The 14,127-nt window shown below is 45.7% G+C and overlaps 3 protein-coding genes across 3 annotated transcripts; 2 read left to right on the top strand and 1 right to left on the bottom strand.

Moving 5' to 3' along the window:
• Positions 1-3,803: 3,803 nt before the first annotated feature.
• On the bottom strand, positions 3,804-9,502 carry LOC115569310 (uncharacterized). Its single transcript, XM_030397339.1, has 3 exons — positions 8,611-9,502; positions 7,640-8,437; positions 3,804-4,762 (listed from the first exon to the last, which is right to left on the bottom strand). The coding sequence occupies exons 1-3, from the start codon at positions 9,500-9,502 to the stop codon at positions 3,804-3,806; spliced, it is 2,649 nt and encodes an 882-aa protein (XP_030253199.1).
• LOC115568528 (uncharacterized) lies at positions 9,421-11,188 on the top strand. The gene is made up of 3 exons (XM_030395869.1): positions 9,421-9,752; positions 10,021-10,396; positions 10,549-11,188. Exons 2-3 carry the CDS (start codon positions 10,033-10,035, stop codon positions 10,908-10,910), a joined length of 726 nt encoding a protein of 241 aa, XP_030251729.1. The 5' UTR covers positions 9,421-9,752; positions 10,021-10,032; the 3' UTR covers positions 10,911-11,188.
• Positions 11,189-11,434: 246 nt separating this feature from the next.
• On the top strand, positions 11,435-12,496 carry LOC115568527 (uncharacterized). Its single transcript, XM_030395868.1, has 2 exons — positions 11,435-11,813; positions 11,936-12,496. Exons 1-2 carry the CDS (start codon positions 11,435-11,437, stop codon positions 12,295-12,297), a joined length of 741 nt encoding a protein of 246 aa, XP_030251728.1. The 3' UTR covers positions 12,298-12,496.
• Positions 12,497-14,127: the final 1,631 nt, after the last annotated feature.

Here is a 14,127-nt window from a genome sequence, read left to right on the forward strand (position 1 = left end):
CTGTAACGCTAGCTCTGTAGCACCGTGGGTAATATTTATAGCTGGGAAATTGCAGCGCAACAGCAGCATTACTTTGTTTCACCGGCGGCATATTATATTAAATAGAAATACAAATAGACACATTACCTCGTCCATATGCACGCTGCAGATAGCTGCTAAAAAAAAAAAAAAAAAAGTTTTCAAAGCAAGTCCCGTCGTCTTTCCGACGTTTCCAAAACAAATCTACACGCGCCAGCCAGACAAACGTCTTCACGACAGTGGGCGCTAGAGCTCATGGGAAATGCAGTCTTCATTCCCGCAAAAAACACTACCGCTTTCGTCCAGCGGGGCCGCCAAAATCAACACTAAATGAAAAGTCTGTACAGGGGCTTTAATGAAAATGAAGTAGAAAAATAGCATACTGAAACGTTCTATAGATGTTTGAATATTTGAAAGAGTAAAACTTGAGAGAAGCTTGGCAAAAAAATAGCACAGTTTGATTTCATAGATTGTAAATTACACTGAAAAGACAAAAAACATTTTAAGTGTGAATAGAACAGCTGTTCAGATCATCCTCCTATAAAACAGTGTTGGTCAAATATGTAAGCTTGATGTCTGCATTAGAGAACAGGGTGTGGGGTGAGGCTGTAAATCTTATCTTATCTTTTAGCATGTGTCAAGTAACGTTCCCTGTAACATGTTTCACAAATTACAAATTGGGAATATGACTTGGCTACAGCTCGAAAAAACATTTCAGTCAAAAGATTTTTTTTTGCTTTAATCCATGTGTTGTGTTGTAGCCTATTTATAAATGCTAGCCTACCCCTCCTGCTTGTTAAAGGTACCTGTCATTAACATTCCCCATCAAGTTATCCATTTCATGTCACCCATGGCTGGACTGTCCTAAAGTCTATGCAATGCAAATGGGTGAAATAATGGTTCTTTATGGCTACATACTCGGAGACTTCTGTAAATAGGCCTAATTGTCCATTTACAAGTTTTATCAACGTCAAATGTTTATGGAAATGGACAATTTCACAGTATCATGAAAGAAACTTTCATGATACTGAAGAACTGTATCATGAAAGAACTGTTTATAATTCATAATTTCGCTAAATTGAATGAATGACCTAATTTTGTCTTCACAATCACCACACGTATGCTGGAGGACAGCATGAATTGCATCCAAGACTTGGAAGCCAAGCTGGAGACAGCCTTGCCAACCCCCGTCCTCTTCAGCCGGTATTGTGCATCAGATGACCAGATAAGATTTTACACGAAATTTCCATCTGAGCGTGTGTTTAAGATCTTCTGGGAATCCATTGCACCATCTGCCTCTCGACTGGTCTACTGGAGTAAAGCAAAGAGGACAAGCGAAGGCACCAGTGAAAACAGTCCCAGTCCCCCTCGCAGCATGCCATTAATTGACGAATTCCTAATTTACTGTATGCGAGTAGCTGTTGGCATGAAGGAGCAGGTCATTGCTGATATGTTCCAGGTTAGTGTAACCACTGTCAGCCGTGTGACCATCACCTGGGCCAATTACCTGTTCTTGATTTTGGGGACACTTCCTCTTTGGGTGAGTAGGGAGAAGGTGAAGTCTATCATGCCAGGAAAATTCAAAAAGTACTGTCCCGATGTCCGTGTGATACTGGACTGCACTGAGATTGCTGTGGCGGCACCCTCTTCACTCATCCTGCAATCAGAAACCTTCTCCCACTACAAGAATAGGACAACCTTGAAGGGACTGATCGGAATTGCTCCTAATGGTTTAGTGACATTCTTCTCGCCGCTGTACACTGGAAGCATCTCCGACAAAGAGATCACAAAGATCAGCGGAATCCTCCCCTTGCTTGAGTCAGGTGATGAAGTGATGGCCGACAAAGGATTTGTCATTGAAGATCTCCTTTCTGGTGTTGGGGCAAAGCTCATCATCCCACCCTTCAAGCGTTCAGCCCAATTCACAAGAGAGGACACAGAGAAGACACAAGCCATAGCACGTCTCAGGATAGTGGTCGAAAGGGTAATAGGTCGAATTAAGTCTAATCACATCTGGGACTCACCTGTACCTCTCACTCTGATAGGCACTGTCAGCCAGATCTGGCACAACTGTTGTGTCTTGGTGAATTTTCAAGGACCTTTGTCTTATGAAGAAGACTGAGATCTGGAGAGTATGTTTGTTAAAAGGGATACGCACCAATGTACTCATCTTCCACTTCCCTTAGAGTTAAACAGTTAAGTTTTACCTTTCCTCAGTTCATCCAGCTGTTGTCTCAGTCTGACAGTAGTGTTTTTAACTTCAGGTTAGCATATCTGAAGCTAAAAACACTATCGTCAGACTAAGACAACGGCTGGATGAACTCAATTGTTTAATTCTAGGGGAGGTGGAAAATAAGTAAATTGGCTGAAACGGTGGCGTATCACTTTAAGCCTGGTGTGTTTGTTTGCCTATTCTGTTGTCCTGTTTGTTTAGTCAGGGACTTACCTACTGCTCCTGTATATGTGTGTAGCCTGGCTGCACCCACCTACATACTTTCACTTATATTTCTTTTTTTCTTCAGTATATTTGTTAGGTCAATAGCTTTCTTTACTTGGTGCTTAGCTAAAGCCTTTATGCCATCGAGAGTTCTTTTTACGTGCCTCAAGATTCTTTTTGTTATTGCACTTGGTTTGTTGAAGTTGATAGTCTGTCCATTTGGTTATGAGTGGGTTGATATGCAAAAAAATACCGTTGTATATTGTTTCGATAATTTTCGAGAATCAAAACAAATCGGAGCAGAGCAGTAAAAAGATTGTGTGCTCTCCTGGGATTCACTGTTGCACACCTGCGTGTAAATAGTGGCCTGATTATAAAGGCCTTTCATTATTACCACTGGTCAACACCTGATGGTGACATTTCTCATATTTAAATGAGCAACAAAAAAAGTGAACTAAAATGGCTCCAACAATGTTCTTCAGGGTCTCATTTGGACCAGACAGGCGTGATTGTTTGCCCATTCTGTCTTTCTGTTTGTTTTGTCAGGGTCCTACCTACTGCTCTGGCCTGATGCTCTTTTCTTTTACCCATTTCCCCTTTCCCTTTTTTGCACTACATGACAATGCAGATTTACACTACACCTTTGCTTTGTCTTACATTTACTGACTTATGTAAATATGTTAATAAATATTAATTTTTGTTAATCTTTTATTCCGTGTGGTCTCCCCTTAATGCCATGTCTCCTGTAAGCCAAGTAGGCATGACAGTTGTAACAAGCATACAGTATCATTTTCAGCCTTGTGTACCAGGAGCAACTGATTAATTTGTTGACATTAAAAAGCAGTAATTGAATAGACAACTGATTTTTTTTAAGTATATCTTTATTATTAATTATGTGTCACATCTTATTCACATATACATACCATTTTTACATTTATCCACCCCTTTAAGAGACAACTGATTTATTTTTTATTTTTTTTGGCCTTTTTTTTTTAATGGCTTTTATTGATAGGTCAGCTGAAGATATGACACGCAGCAAAGGGACCTAGGCCAGGATTCGAACACAGGTCCGTTGTAAAGCCTTGGCACATGGGATGCGCGCTCTACCAACTGAGCTAAACGGCGCCCCACAACTGATTTATTACAATTCACTTTACATTTCACAGTATCAATAAGACAAGGAGGAACATTAATGAGGCAGTGTGATAAATACTTAATTAACTGATTAATAAATTGACAATTACGGTTAGAAAGACTATTAGTTGTAAAGTTTTAGATTGAAAAAAGGTAAAGAATGATTAGTTCATTAACATGAAACCTGTAGACATCTAATTAGCCCGGGACACTATTACTCCAAGTACACTTTCATGTAGGTGTTGTAGTAGAAAAGGTCTAATTTGTTCTTAATTTTGAGTACGAATGAATCATCTCGCCAAATTCGCTCAACATACACATTTGCCTGAGTGTCTGTGACAAAGTCACACCACTCAAGGCCGGTTACTGCCAACTGTCCCTGAACCTGCCAGTAGTACCTGTGTGACTGCCTCAGGCTGACAAAGCCATTTTCGCACTTGAGGTGTGCAACCTGTGAAGCATCATGCTTTGTGGTGCTCTTTACTTCCACAAGTCCAAATGGCGGTGACTCTGAGGGGTCAAAGACCCTACCATCTGGACTAGCCCCAAGATGTGGTGCTCCTGGAGGAATGACAAACCCAACAGGCAGCACGTTGACTTGCTTGGATTTGGCGTAATTGGTCAGGACTTCAGACTCCATTTGCAAACCTTGCATCATTGCAGGAGTTTGCTTTCTGGAGCCTCTTATCATTTGGCCAGCAAGGGCCTTTGCTGCAGCCTCTGGATCCACATTTCCCTCCCAAGAAGAGCAGGCCTCCCGAAAGTGACTGGCAGTTAACCGTGGTTGGCGTAACTGTGCCCACGCAGGACATTTGGACTGCTGCCTGGTTCCCTTCTCAATTTCACTGGCCATTTGTGGAGACACTTGCAATGATTGTAGGTGCAGTTGCTGGTGTAACGTTGGAACAAAGGTCAGGTTAAAGAATATATGCTGGTCCAAAGGAAGAGGAAGAGCAGGGAATTCAGGGGCCAGGTGGTGCAGGGTAAGGTGGTCACTACATGCTTCAGGTGGACAATGATATGACAAAGGGGATCCACGTGGAACAGGGCCAAATTTAGATGGAGTCAGCTCTATTTCAGACAAGCCATCTAACACAAGGGCAATGAGAGGTTGAGGTTGCACCTCACGCAGCTTGGCTCCAGCAGCCATCAAATCGGGGTCGGGAAATGGTCCTAAAGAAAGAAGGGATTCAGTAAGTCATTTAACCATTTAATTCCACATTTTGATTTCACAGAAAAATAAAATGGACATAAATTTTCATCTGACCTGAGTGTGCCTGGTACAATGTGGACCTAACACCACTCTTGCCTGTTGTTGTTGGCTTTTGCACCACCACCTGACTGACCTGTTCTGGATGGATTCCCTAAAATTCAGGATAAAATATAAATGCTGTGTGTGTGTGTGTGTGTGTGTGTGTGCATAGCCTGGCTCCGACCACCTACATACTTCCACTTGATTTTCATTTTTTCTTCATGCACAAATCAAATGAAGTGAAGGGGTCTCATTACAACCAGTCAGGTGTGTGTGTGTGTGTATTTCAATAATCCTCAAGTCAAAAGGGTAGGCTAAATAAACAACATTGTCTTACACCCACCTGTGTTCTTGGTCTATGCCATCGCTGCAAATCACTTGTGCAGGCCAGAGGTGGAGGAACAGTCTTAAGGCCAAGCTGCAAATAATGTGCTGTCTGATACAGCAGGGCCACAATGTGGTTGCAGAAACCTTTACCTGCCACACAACTGCAGGAAAAGGCCATCAGACGTCCAGTGTCAGCGGCAAGTGATATCTATCCACCAAATAACACAGGGAAATACTAGTAAGCATGGTGTACATCACATCACTGTTCATAACAGTACATCACTGTCAGCAGTAAACAGAAATAACAGTTTAAGGAAAGAGTTGAAATAGTGATAGAGATTTATAACTTATCGAATGAAATGGTAGACAAAGAGCTCCTGCACATAATTAACCCTCGTGATGTCTTTCCAATTCACCCCACAGAGGGTTACAGTGACCCCTCCAGGACAATGGCAGGAACAGGGCTGGTGTCTTATCGTTATAGCGCCATCTAGAGACTGTACACAGTATTGCAGCAGTAAATCCACTATGACTGAAGAGGGCAGAGGGTCACAGTGACCCCCCCCAGGACAACATTAGTGTGGCAGGGACAGGGCTGGTGTCTCACCACTGTAGCGCCATCTAGAGACTGTACACAGTATTGCAGCAGTAAATCCACTATGACTGAAGAGGGCAGAGGGTCACAGTGACCCCCCCAGGACAACATTAGTGTGGCAGGGACAGGGCTGGTGTCTCACCACTATAGCGCCATCTAGAGACTGTACACAGTATTGCAGCAGTAAGTCCACTATGATTGCACTCTCTCTACTCAAATCAAGGCTTCATTTCGGCCCTCTGAAGTGTGTGTGTGTGTGTGTGTGTGTGTGTGTGTGTGTGTCTGTGTGTGTGTGTGTGTGTGTGTGTCTGTGTGTGTGTGTGTGCCTGTGTGTGTGTGTGTGTGTGTATGTGTGTGTGTGTGTGTGTGTGTGTGAGAAAGAGTGTCACCCAGGACAATGCTAATGCAGGCTGGGGCAGGGCTGGTGTCTGATCATTTTAGCACCATCTAGAGACTATACACAGTATTGCAGCAGTAAATCTAATATGATTGGAGAAGGAAGGCAGAGGGTCACATTGACCCACCCCAGGACAATGCTAATGCAGCTTGGAGGCAGCAAAGCTAAGCGTCCACAGAGGGGTCACATTGACCCACCCCAGGACAATGTTAATGCAGCTTGGGGGCAGCAAAGCTAAGCGTCCACAGAGGGGTCACATTGACCCACCCCAGGACAATGTTAATGCAGCTTGGGGGCAGCAAAGCTAAGCGTCCACAGAGGGGTCACATTGACCCACCCCAGGACAATGTTAATGCAGCTTGGGGGCAGCAAAGCTAAGCGTCCACAGAGGGGTCACATTGACCCACCCCAGGACAATGTTAATGCAGCTTGGGGGCAGCAAAGCTAAGCGTCCACAGAGGGGTCACATTGACCCACCCCAGGACAATGTTAATGCAGCTTGGGGGCAGCAAAGCTAAGCGTCCACAGAGGGGTCACATTGACCCACCCCAGGACAATGTTAATGCAGCTTGGGGGCAGCAAAGCTAAGCGTCCACAGAGGGGTCACATTGACCCACCCCAGGACAATGTTAATGCAGCTTGGGGGCAGCAAAGCTAAGCGTCCACAGAGGGGTCACATTGACCCACCCCAGGACAATGCTAATGCAGCTTGGAGGCAGCAAAGCTAAGCGTCCACAGAGGGGTCACATTGACCCACCCCAGGACAATGCTAATGCAGCTTGGAGGCAGCAAAGCTAAGCGTCCACAGAGGGGTCACATTGACCCACCCCAGGACAATGCTAATGCAGCTTGGAGGCAGCAAAGCTAAGTGTCCACAGAGGGGTCACATTGACCCACCCCAGGACATTGCTAATGCAGCTTGGAGGCAGCAAAGCTAAGCGTCCACAGAGGGGTCACATCGACCCACCCCAGGACAATGTTAATGCAGCTTTGGGGCAGCAAAGCTAACTGTTCACAGAGGGGTCACATTGACCCACCCCAGGACAATGCTAATGCAGCTTTGGGGCAGCAGGGCTAAGTGTCCACAGACGCCTAGGGTCTATACACACTATTTCAGTCAGTCAGTCAGTCAGACATGTCTCCTTCTAGCCTCTCCACCACTAATTTCAGCTCCTAAATTGAAATGCGCACAGGTAGGACAGAATGGCAGTGTACATCCTTTGCATATAAATGTCTTACAACCAGAGCACACAGTTTGTGTTTTACGGTCCTTCTTTGCTGGGCATATCTGACACCTCTTCCTCTTGTTGTGCATTCCAGGTGGGCTGACAGCTGATGAGATGGTGGCGGTGGTCATCATCATGGGCTGCTGCTGCTGCTGCTGCTCTTGTTGTTTTTGTTGTTCGTGTTCCTCTGCAGCCACCTCATCCTCCTCCTCCTCCTCCTCATCCTCAAGCCAATCACGACATTTAGCATTACTTTTCTGAACAGCTCTCACGACCGAGGCAGACGCTTCCGTGCGAGGCAAACGCTCCCTTTTTTGGATGAGCGGAGTCACCAGCGCCTTTCCCAGCTGCTCCAGGAACAGCCTCCTTTTGTTTCGTTTACCCGGCAGCCAGCCGGGGTTGATCTCTCGCCATAACACAAAGGCATTGTACGAAGAAACATCGATGATGTTGTGAAAGATGACCAAGGGCCAGCGGGCTGTCATTCTTCTACAGCTGTATGTTCCAATCACCTTATCTAAGTTGTCCACCCCTCCTTTGTTGCTGTTGTAGTCTAAAACGATGGCCGGTTTCCCGTCTTTGCGACGGCCAGCGACAACGTCGTCGGGAGCCTCTGTGTGCAACGTGCTCATGAGCATAACATTCTTGTTTTTCTTTGCCATGTAGGACACCAAAGTGGTGTCGGATGTGAATGCAAACTTTGAGGAGAAGACTTGCCTGTTCTTGGACGTGAGCAGCGCGAGCGGGAGTTCGGGCTTGTTTCTTCTGACCGTACCGACCATGGCGATGTCTCTCTCTAAGAGGCGCTGTCCGAGCTCGTAAGAGGTAAAGAAGTTGTCACACGTGACAGTTTTGTTGCCACCCGTCAGCCCCTCTGTGACATCGAGCACAACCCTCATGCCCTGGTTTTTCTCGGAACAGCCGGCGGCCGGCTTCCCGGTGTAGACTTGCATTTTCCACGCGTAGCTTGACTTTGAGTCACACGCCACCCATATCTTGATTCCATACCTGGCCGGCTTGTTTGGCATATACTGTCGGAAAGGACAACGACCTATTGTGTGTGTGTGTGTGTGTGTGTGTGTGTGTGTGTGTGTGTGTGTGTGTGTGTAAGAAAGAGACAACGGGAGAAAAGAATCAGAATAACAAACCAAATAATTGATATCAAATCACTCACTCACTCACACACACACACACACACACACACACACACACACACACACTCACCTCTGAAGGGAACCAGTTGCTCATCCACTGTTATGTCAGGCCCTGGGTTGTAGAGGTAAGGAAGCCGCTCTGCCCATTTGTCCCACACCTCTCTTATGGCTGCCAGTTTGTCAGTGGCGCGTCTCTCGGGTCTCGACTCGCGATCGTCAAAGCGTAGCATTCTCGAGTAAGTGTGAAACACTTTGAGAGGCATGGTGGCGCGGAAAATTGCCCTACCGCTCTCCGCGTCCCATAGACTGGCTGCGGCCTCGCCTCGGGACCTGTAGACACCGGCTAAGATGAGCAGCCCTATGTAGGCACGCAAGTCGGTACGACTCATGTCTTTCCAGTTTTCTCCGTACTTTCGGAAACCCTCCAGATTTGTCATGTCTAGCACAATTTTTTCTATCGCCGGTGTGAGAAACATGAGAAATGTTGACACAATGTCTTGGGCATTGGCAACCGCGTACGCGGTGGGTCCCGGTTGGTTTGCTGCTTCTGCTGTAGCTGTTGTTTCCCTTCTTCTCCTCCTTCTCTTTCTTATCCTCATATCTCTGACATTGTCATCATCATCATCATCATCATCAACATCATCATCATCATCGACATCGGCATCATCATCGCGTTGCCCTATTACCCTGCGATCTTTGTAAAATGCCACTGAGGACCATTTGATAGTGTTGTTCTTGGACATGTATGTTTCTACCTCTTCTTCTTCACTTTCTTCTTCTTCTTCACTTTCTTCTTCTTCTTCTTCTTCTTCTTCACTTTCTTCTTCTTCTTCTTCTTCAGCCTCAGCCTCAGCCTCTTCTCCTGCGCGACAACCTTCGTCCTCGTGTTCCTCCCCCACGTCAGATTCTTCAGACACGTCTTCTTCTGAATCAGAGTAGTGTCCCCTGGCGTGTGAGGACATCTCATCCAACACCTGTTTAGCCGTGAAATCCGCAGTCGCGGGTGGATGACATCGCGTCAGACGGACAGTACAGTGCCGGGTTGGTAATGTCGGGTCAGGTGGACTCGACAGTGCCGGTTGGATAACGTCGTGTCGTTTGGACACAACATTTCTGGTTGGATGACATCGCGTCAGACGGACAGTACAGTGCATGTTTGGCAACATCGTATCGGTTGGACAGAACAGGGCCGGTTTGTAAGACCATCAAGTGGTGAGTGTCCGACTGCCGATCGCTCCTCTGATACTGAGTGTCGAGTCCGTTGGGTTTGCCTGGCCACCCCCAGCAAATGTGTACATGCGTATATAAATGTAAGTAGACTGCAGAACAAAACAGCTCCATTTATTCACAACCCTCTCTTGCTCTCTGTCTGTCTGTCTGTCTAGCTCTCGCTCTCGCTTTCGCTCTCTCTCTCTCTCTCTCTCTCTCTCTCTCTCTCTCTTTCTCTTTCTTTGTACTAAGCCTGTGTACTACACCAAAGTGACCTGTGACCATGGCGAGCACGGTGGATAAAGTGTTAGAAGAAATGCTGAAGGTGGAAGCGGACAATGCTCAGAGGCCAGGCTCAATCAAGTGGGCTTCGCGCATCCAGATGCTGCTGGGGTGGAAGCACGACATAGCAGAGAAACACCATGGTATTGGACGCTTTCTGGATCTTATCCTGACAAATTCAGAGTCAGATGCTGAGCTCCTTGACTGTTATCATGCTAAGGAGAATCCAGTTAAACTGATGTACAAAGTCATCGATCGCTGCCTCGAGAGCGAGGAAAGCGCAATGAAATTCCTACGGGTCTTATTTCAGAAGCAGAAATTCCTCTACTTGGACCTGCTAAAAAACGGACCCAGTGGCAAGTTTGGTGAGTATGTGCGACCGAAAGCAAAATAATCAAGGCCTCAACAAGGGGAGGGATCGTCACACGCTGCTGCTGCTGCTGCTGCTGCTGCTGCTGCTCAACTGAAGTAATAATTTTCTGCATGTGTTTTGTTTGTTTGTATTGTTTCGTTTCAGTCAGGAGAGATCCTCCCGTGGTGGAATTGACAGAGAAGGTGCGTTCTGCGCTCGGCGATAAGGTCGCGCATCTCAAAAACATGACGACGACACCCCTTTACAAGAACAGGATCGTGAATGTCAACTGCGCCCTGGACGTACTGATGCGATACAATCAGCTGCTTCCAGAGGAATATGCCGAGTTCGGGTTAAAAGAGCACAATAACACCGCCATGACTCGGCTACTGCAGAAACTGTGCAGCGACACCACCATCCCTCAAGCCAACCGGGACTTCATCTCATTGGTGGTGGCCTCCTTTAACATGCAGGCCTTTGACCTTCCGATAATGCCTATGGAAGATGTGCTAGTGTTTGTAAAGTGAAAAAAAATAAAACAAATAAAATGTTACTGTGCCAATCTACATGTCATGTCGATGTGTGTTTGTTACAAATGAAATAAAACTATATTGAACTGAAGAAACTGGTTGACTGGTGGGATTACATTGTGTCAGAAATCCACATCCATCTCCGTTTTCGCGTAACAGCACAAGGTTGCCAAAGTGAAAGGCGCAGCACAGGCTGTAATAAAAAAAAAAAAAACCATGTCAGATGACATTTAGACTCACTTCCCTGTTCGCGTAACAGCACAAGGTTGCCAAAGTGAAAGGCGCAGCACAGGCTGTAATGTAAAAAAAACTAAGTCAGATGACATTTAGACTCATCTCCGTGTTCGCGTAACAGCACAGGCTTGCCAATGCCAACAGCACAGCACAGGTTGGATAACATTGCATCACATGCGTATATAAATGCTTATAAGTAGACTGCAGAACAACAGCTCCATTTACTCACAATCCTCTCTCTTTCTGTGTAGTGCTAAGCCTGCGCACTACACCAAAAGTCTGTGACCATGGCGAGCCCCGTCGTCGATGTGAACACGGTGGATAAAGTGTTAGAAGAAATGCTGAAGGTGGAAGCTGACAATGCCCAGAGCTCAGGCTCAATCAAGTGGACTTCACGCATCCAGATGTTGCAGGCGTGGAAGCAAGACATAGCAGATAGACACAGCATGATGAGCTCTTATGTGAATCATTTACGGACAGGAGATTCGGATAATGATCTCCTCAGGTCTTATCACTGCAAGATCAATCAGGTTGAGATGATGCCCAAACTCATCGATCGCTACCTCGAGAGCGAGGAAAGCGCAATGAAATTCCTACGGGTCGTTTTTCAGGTGGATAGAGGCATGTATTTAGACCTGCTCGAATCCGGACCCCGGGGGAAGTTTGGTGAGTATGTGCTATGCTGAGCGAATCGATCGAGGCCTGGAATACAAACGATCACCACCACACGCTGTTTGTTTTTTTTTTTTGTTCAGCCAATGTTTGTCTTGATTGATTTTTTATTTCAGTCAGGAGAAAACCTCCCGTTGTGCATTTGACGGAGAAGGTGCGTTCTGCGCTCGGCGATAAGGTCGCGCATCTCAAAAACATGATGACGACACCCATCTACGAGAACAGGATCGTGGAGGTCAAATGCGCCCTGGACCTACTGATGCAATACAAGCAGCTGCTTCCAGAGGAATATATAGAGTTTGAGTTAAACGAAGACGATACCGCCGCTATGGCTCGGCTACTGCAGAAACTGTGCGGCGACACCAGCATCCCTCAAGCAAACCGGGAGTTCATCTCATTGGTGGTGGCCTCCTTTAACTTGCACGCCTTTGACCTTCCAAAGATGTCCAAGGAGGATGTGCTAGTGTTTGTAAAGTGAAATGAAAGACAAAAAAAAATGTTACTGTGCCAATCTACATGTCATGTCGGTGTGTGTTTGTTACAAAATGAAATAAAACTATATTGAACTAAAGAAACTGGTTGACTGGTGGGATTACATTGTGTCAGAAATCCACATCCATCTCCGTTTTCGCGTAACAGCACAAGGTTGCCAAAGTGAAAGGCGCAGCACAAGCTGTAGGAAAGAAAAGAAAGAACAAAAAAGAAAGGAACCCAAACATATCAGATGACATGTAGACTCATCTCCATGTTCGCGTAACAGCGCAGGCTTGCCACTGTCAACAGCAGAGCACAGGCTGTAAAAAAAGAAAAGAAAAGAAAAGAAAAGAAAAGAAAAGAAAAGAAACAATCCCAAACATGTCAGATGACATTTAGACTCATCTCCGTGTTGGCGTAACAGCGCCTACGGCTTTTGTGTCAGAAATCCACATCCATCTCCGTTTTCGCGTAACAGCACAGGCTTGCCAATGCCAACAGTACAGCGCAGGTTGGATGACCTCGCGTCAGTTGGAACACATTGAGTCTGACGGATGACCTCGCGTCAGGCGGATGACTTTGCGTCAGGTGGACAACATAAAGCTAGTCAGATCCAATGCTGACAGATATAGCTCAGTCAGAGCACTGGTTTCATATAGATGTGGATACTGCAAGCACTGCAAGCACTTCATTCATTCATTCATTCAGAGAGCTTCATTCTACTCTTGGGTTCCCCCCCCCCCCCCGTCTGTTATAATGGACGCCTTTGTCGAGACCAAGTTGAGAGAGTGGGGTTTGGAGTGTCATATCCCAAACTTTGCATCTGAAGGGATTGACACAAAAAAGTTCCTGAGTCTGACAGAGGAGAGCAACAGACCCTTGCTGTACAAGTTGTGCGGAAAGATTGGACCCTCTGCACAGCTTAGAGAATGTATCCGACAACTCAAAAGGGAAAATGATGGCCATGTCCATGACATGAAGACTGAAGACGGGTAAAGACTCAGAGTAACAACCTGTGTTTGTGTGATGTGTAATTGTTACCCTCGACCTTGATCGTAGAACAAGTCATCTCTGTATTTTCATCTATTTTTTAAATTCATTTTGTTTTTTTGTGTTTTTTTTTTACAGCTCCCAGCTCTAAGAAGCCTCTCGGGCCCCGCTATGAAGCTTCTCATGTCTCAAGTATTATGTGATGTGATGCGATGTACTTTGCTTTGCTGGGCTGAATAAAAATAAAAACAGGAAAACTCTGAGAAATGTCTACCAGTTTTGTCCTCACATTCTTCTGTATTCTTCTGCCTTTTGCAGAAATGTTTATGAAAACCTACAGTACACAGTATGAGACATCTCTGTCTCCTTCATGTTACACATCTTACGCGTAACCCAAGAGGAATTGGTTGTTTTATTCAGCCGCAGACAAATATAAAGGGGAATTTGGGTTTCTGGAGAACAGAGTTACGATGTGTTTACTAAGCTGCATATCAGATGATGGGAAAGTTGGGTCTCTTGGGATAAGAGGAAGTGGTTGTTTATTCAGCCTCAGATAATATAAAGGGGAATTTAGGTTTATGGAGAACAGAGTAACGATGTGTTTACTCAGCTGCATATCAGAGGATGGGAAAGTTTAGATTTCTGGTTTACTCAGCTGTAGATCAGATGAGGGGGAAGTTGGGTGTCTGGAGATGAGATGAGATGAAAGGGGGAAGTTGGGTCTCTTGGGATAAGAAGAAGTGGTTGTTGATTCAGCTGCAAGGGAAATTTTGGCTCTCTGGACACAGTATGAGACATCTCTGTCTCCTTCATGTTACACATCTTACGCGTAACCCATGAGGAA

The sequence above is a fragment of the Sparus aurata genome, chromosome 18 (genome assembly GCF_900880675.1).
Source record: "Sparus aurata chromosome 18, fSpaAur1.1, whole genome shotgun sequence".
In the NCBI taxonomy this organism is placed as follows: Eukaryota; Metazoa; Chordata; class Actinopteri; order Spariformes; family Sparidae; genus Sparus; species Sparus aurata.